We start from the raw sequence: 5290 nt of genomic DNA, 5'->3' as shown, positions 1-5290 counted from the left end.
GACCTGGCCGTCAGGGTGGGGGACGCGGCCACTGCAGCGAAGATGTGGATCATGGCCATCTTGCAGAGGTCTGCGGCCGAGCCTGCGGGCACAGAGGTCCTGCTGCACCAACAACGCAAGGCCCAGGCCCAGGCCCCAGCGGCTGCCCAGCACTGGGCCCACCACCTCCTGGCTCCTGTGTGTCAGGAGCCCCATGGGTGCCCATCAGGCTGACACCAGTGCGAGACTCGGCCGGGCCCCCATCTGGTTGCTGGGCGAGGGGAGACCCACTCCCCCGGGACCTCGGTGCTGGGGAAATGCATGTCCCTGCAGCCAGTGACCGAGTCCCGGGTCCATGCTGGCTGTGGGCCGAGGGCACTGGTCCCGGAGGCCGCCCCGCTCACGGTGGGGGCACCAGCAGTCTGCTCCTTATGGCCAGCGGCGCGCACCACGGCTGTCAGTCTCCAGCTCTGACCCCGAGTCCTGCTGTCAAGGGCCCACCTGAGTAGGTCAGGCCCACGGGGCGATCCCCCTCCCATGAACTCAACTGACGAGGGGCCTTCCTCATGTCCGCAAACCCCCTTTCCATGTAGCACGACCTAGCCACAGGCGTGATGTCCTGCATGCGCACAGGTCCTGCCGCACGTGGGCACGCACGTGGGCACGCACATGGGCAAGGACTAGAATCCCGCCCGTCACACCAGCTCACAGTGACCTCACAGTGACTGCACGGCGTGGCTCAACCCTTCCCATGCCCGTCACTCGTGGGCTTCATGCTGGTGACCTCAGCTCCGCAGGGCAGAGAGCAGCCGGGTGTGGGTGGGGATGAGTCACGTGGTCAGGTAGGCATTCACTCAGCCAACACTACGTCCGACCTGGCCAGGTCCTGCCAGCACAGGGGACAGGCCTCTCAGTGCCAGGTGCACAATGGGTGTCTAGTGAACATCCCCTGCACACACCTAATGCACACACCTAATGCACATACCTAGTGTACACACCTAGTGCATACACCTAGTGCACACACCTAGTGCACACACCTTGTGCACACACCTAGTGCACACACATAGTGAACACCCGCTGCACACACCTAGTGCACACACCTAGTGCACACACATAGTGAACACCCCCTGCACACACCTAGTACACACACATAGTGAACACACATAGTGAACACCCGCTGCACACACCTAGTGCACATACCTAGTGCACACACCTAATGCATACACATAGTGAACATCCCCTGCACACACCTAGTGCACACACCTTGTGCACACACCTAGTGCACACACCTTGTGCACACACCTAGTGCACACACCTTGTGCACACACCTAGTGCACACACCTTGTGCACACACCTAGTGCACACACCTTGTGCACACACCTAGTGCACACACCTTGTGCACACACCTAGTGCACACACCTTGTGCACACACCTAGTGCACACACCTTGTGCACACACCTAGTGCACACACCTTGTGCACACACCTAGTGCACACACCTTGTGCACACACCTAGTGCACACACCTTGTGCACACACCTAGTGCACACACCTTGTGCACACACCTAGTGCACACACCTTGTGCACACACCTAGTGCACACACCTAGTGCACACACCTAATGCACACACATAGTGAACACCCCCTGCACACACACACCTAGTGTACACACCTGGTGCACACCCCCTGCACACACACACCTAGTGTACACACCTAGTGCACACACCTAGTGCACACACGTTGTGCACGGAGAAATGGGGTCATGACCACTCCTGCATACATGAGAACATGCCTCGGAATCAGTGCCACCTGAGGATGGGGAGGCATCACCATCCTCGGTCCTGTCCAGGGGTCGGGCCGGGAGACAGGACTGGGGAAGACCCTACACTGAGCCCAGGCAGATCCTAGCTGCCGTCCTGTCCCAGCAGCTTCTGCCCCCTCTCCTGGGCTCTCTGTAGGATGCGCTGGGACTTGACCTCTGTCCTCTGCTGGGCCCCTCCTCTAGCTGTGGAACAGACCCTGGGGGAGAAGGGCAGCAGGCAGGGGGTTGGGGCTGGAATCCACCCATCCATCCTCCAGGCTTCTTCTCTGGGCCTGGGGCCTCCGCCCTCACTCTGTGAGTCTGGAGTCCTAGGTGGTGACAGCTCATGGCACGTGGTGTGCAGCCCCTGATCACGTCTCTCACTCACCTCCTGCCGAGACACAAGCTATTCACACGCTGTGGCTGAAGGTGACTAAGGCGTTTGCATAACCGGAGGCAAACAATGTGGTGTCACCCGGCCTGCCTCCTGCTCTGGGGGCTGGGGCTGTGGGTGTGGGGCTGTGGGTGCGGGGCTGTGGGTGGGTGATCTGATGGGTATCACTGGCCCTACAGCTGCTAAAAACCCGGGCAGCACATGGACCCAGCAGGCAAGCTGGGGGCTCCGGGTACCTTGCACCACGAAGTTCACCGCCTGCCGCTCTGCCTGTGCCCGGAGCTGCTGGTTCCGTGCGTGGATCCTTGGCAGCGGCCTCCTCCTGCCCATGATGGACGCCACATGGCCTGGCCACAGGAAGGAAGGCAGGGTGAGGGGCAGATGCAGACAGGCCGTGTGGTGCCCTGGTGGGCACAGCTCCTCAGATTCGGGCCAGGGGCCCAGCGGAACCCTCCCAGCAGGACCCTCCAGGGACCCCTGAGCCAGAGCGGCTCTGGGAGGTTGGCCCTGAGGCCGCCGGGTCTGCTGCTCGCCCAGCCCGTTTGTGTGGGGACAAGCACAGCAGGGGTGGCCGTCGCTCGCTGCCTGCCCAGTGACACATGTTTGCACGCCCTCCCTCAGCTGATTCCAAAACTGGTGCAGCCGCTCCCACGCCCTGACTGTCCCGTGTCGGGCCAGGTCCCATCGCCTCTCGAGATCCAGGAGCGGGTGTCCCTCCACCAGCACAGCCCACAGGGCAGATACGTGACAAGCGTGGGTGGAGGAATTTAATGATCGTTTTATTTCCTTACAGTGTCTGCCGGAATTTCTGGGTCAAAGGGCACATGTACTTCCCATTTGGACCTGCTGAAAGTTATGTCTCAGGGAGGGCGGGCTCCGGCTCCGGCTCCGGCTCCGGCTCCCGCTCCAGCCAGCACCTGCAGCTGTGAGAGGTGACAGCGACACTCCCCGCTCTGCAGAGCTGCAGTGAGCTCCCTAAGTGAAGTCAGGCCCCCCCCCGCCCCCCGGCAGCCCCTATCGCATTTCTGTCTGCAGGGTCCTGGCCCCCTAGCTCTCCCCACACCGGGTTCCATCCCCATTTCAGAACTAACAGTGCACTGTTCTTCTCAAGTGGGGCTCTTGGGCCCAGAATGGTCAGGGCTATGGTCTCCATGAGGACCAGTGGCTGCAGGCTTCTCTGGGACTCACCCCCCAGGCCCAGGGAGTCCCAGCCAGCCTTGGGACTCACCCCCCAGTCCCAGGAGTCCCAGCCAGCCTTGGGACGCACCCCCCAGGCCCAGGGAGTCCCAGCCAGCCTTGGGACACACCCCCCAGGAGTCCCAGCCAGCCTTGGGACGCACCCCCCAGGCCCAGGGAGCCCGGCCAGCCCTGCTGGACACACACGAAGGCTCCCTCACGGGCCAGTGTCTGGACAGGCAGTCAGGTTGGGAGGAGTCTGAGCTGGGGCTGCCCTGGCACGAGGGGCTGGGCACAGGCTCAGAGAGACCTGCCACCAGCAGCCCCTGGGGGGCGGGGGGCAGGAGAGCCCGGGTGCTGAGGGAACCCGCGGAGCCGCAGGAAGGCTGGGCCGATGCCAGCCTCACTCAGGTGCAGCCGAGCTGCCTCCTCCGTACCCCCTCCGCCTCCTCGGTTGTCCAGGAATTTCTGCTCTCACATTTCCTTCCTTCTTTCTCTAATTCACTCGGCTCCTCTTCCCCAAATGTCTTGTGTTGGATACAAACCATTTGTGTTCGCACTTTTTGTTAAAAATACTCCTTCAAAGTATTTCTTCCCCTCTGCGTGACGCGCCAGCTGGGCCGTGCCTCAGTGTCCCAGGGAGACCCTTCCACTGCCATTTGCTTCTGTGCTAACCCTACTGCGTTTAGGGTGCAGTAAACTTCCAAATGAGCGGCGGACAAGTGGCCACGCCGACAGGCAGATATGAGACCACTCTTATCCCCGGTGGCCCTGAACGTGCGCTATTTGACCTCCTCTGACATCTGGGACCGATGACGGTGGAAGTTCATGAAGGCACACGCATTTTTCCTAAGACAGTGCGCTCTCCATCCTCACGGCAGGATGGCACTCTCCTTACCCATCACCCGTCAGACTGAAGCGGTTCATTTTGTGCCTCAGCAGAGCCTGGCCCTGGACCCCTGTCGGGCGGAGCCTTTTGGTCCCATTTATAGAGCAGGGCTGGGCACTCACCCAGTCCCCACCCGCCCAGGCTCCACCCACCAGCCCCCACCATCCTGTCTGTCCAGCCGCCCACCTGGGAGCAGGGCCAAGGGACCCCCAGCTGCTGCAGGCCAGGTGAGGGAGGGGGAGGGGCCTGCCCATGGCTCTGGCTGCGGCGGGCTCACCTGTCTGGTGACACCGGGCAATGGTTGCTTGGGCAAAGTCCTTGATTTTCCGATACTTCTGCAGGAAACTTTCCAAAAACCGGGAGGCTTCTGGAACAGGAACTCCAAGGCAGGCAGCAAGCCGCTCCTTCCCTGTCCGAGCAGAAACACCAGGATCAGAGGCAGCGACTCACACGAGGGACCGAGAGCGTGAGCCGCAAGGCAGAGCCCGTCACACGCGCAAACGAGCCAATGAGAGGGCTCTCGGGAGACGCGTGAGTTGAGGTCCAGTTGGCACCACTGGCCTCTTCTTTTATTTTTTTAAATATATATATATATATTTATTGATTTCAGAGAGGAAGGGAGAGGGAGGGAGAAACATCAATGATGAGAAACATGGATCGGCTGCCTCCTGCACGCTCCACACTGGGGATCGAGCCCACAACCAGGGCCTGTGCCCTGACTGGGAATCGAGCCCTAACTTCCCAGTTCATAGGTTGATGCTCGACCACCGAGCCATGCTGGCCGGGCACCACTGGTCTCTTCTGATTGGTCAGGATGGTGCTGGCTTTGGCTTCCAGCTGAGTGCGAGGGCTGGCCTCCCGACTGGGCCTGATGAACATGCAGTCCCGGCTGAGTGCCTCCAGGTGCTGCAGGGGAAGCTGCAGATGAGGCAGGTGCAGGCCCCACTCTGGGCCCATCCAGCACAGCAGTCCTGCCAGGGCATGGAGGAGGGGGAGGAGGGGGAGGAGGAAGAGGAGGAAGAAGGAGGAGGGAGAGGGATGGGGAGGGGGAGGAG

At 61.4% G+C, this 5290-nt stretch overlaps 1 protein-coding gene across 1 annotated transcript in view; it reads right to left on the bottom strand.

The window, feature by feature from the left end:
- POLN (polymerase (DNA directed) nu) overlaps positions 1 to 5290 on the bottom strand; it is a 95941-nt gene that overhangs the window by 6089 nt on the left and 84562 nt on the right. The window contains exons 20-22 of the mRNA XM_014533502.1: positions 4513 to 4644; positions 2407 to 2517; positions 4 to 82 (exon numbers count right to left, since the gene is read on the bottom strand). Coding sequence (XP_014388988.1) covers positions 4 to 82; positions 2407 to 2517; positions 4513 to 4644 — 322 coding nt within the window. The remainder of the gene's footprint in view (positions 1 to 3; positions 83 to 2406; positions 2518 to 4512; positions 4645 to 5290) is intronic.

Source organism: Myotis brandtii, unplaced genomic scaffold, assembly GCF_000412655.1.
Source record: "Myotis brandtii unplaced genomic scaffold, ASM41265v1 scaffold986, whole genome shotgun sequence".
Classification (NCBI taxonomy): Eukaryota; Metazoa; Chordata; class Mammalia; order Chiroptera; family Vespertilionidae; genus Myotis; species Myotis brandtii.
This window is presented reverse-complemented; position numbering and strand designations above follow the sequence as displayed.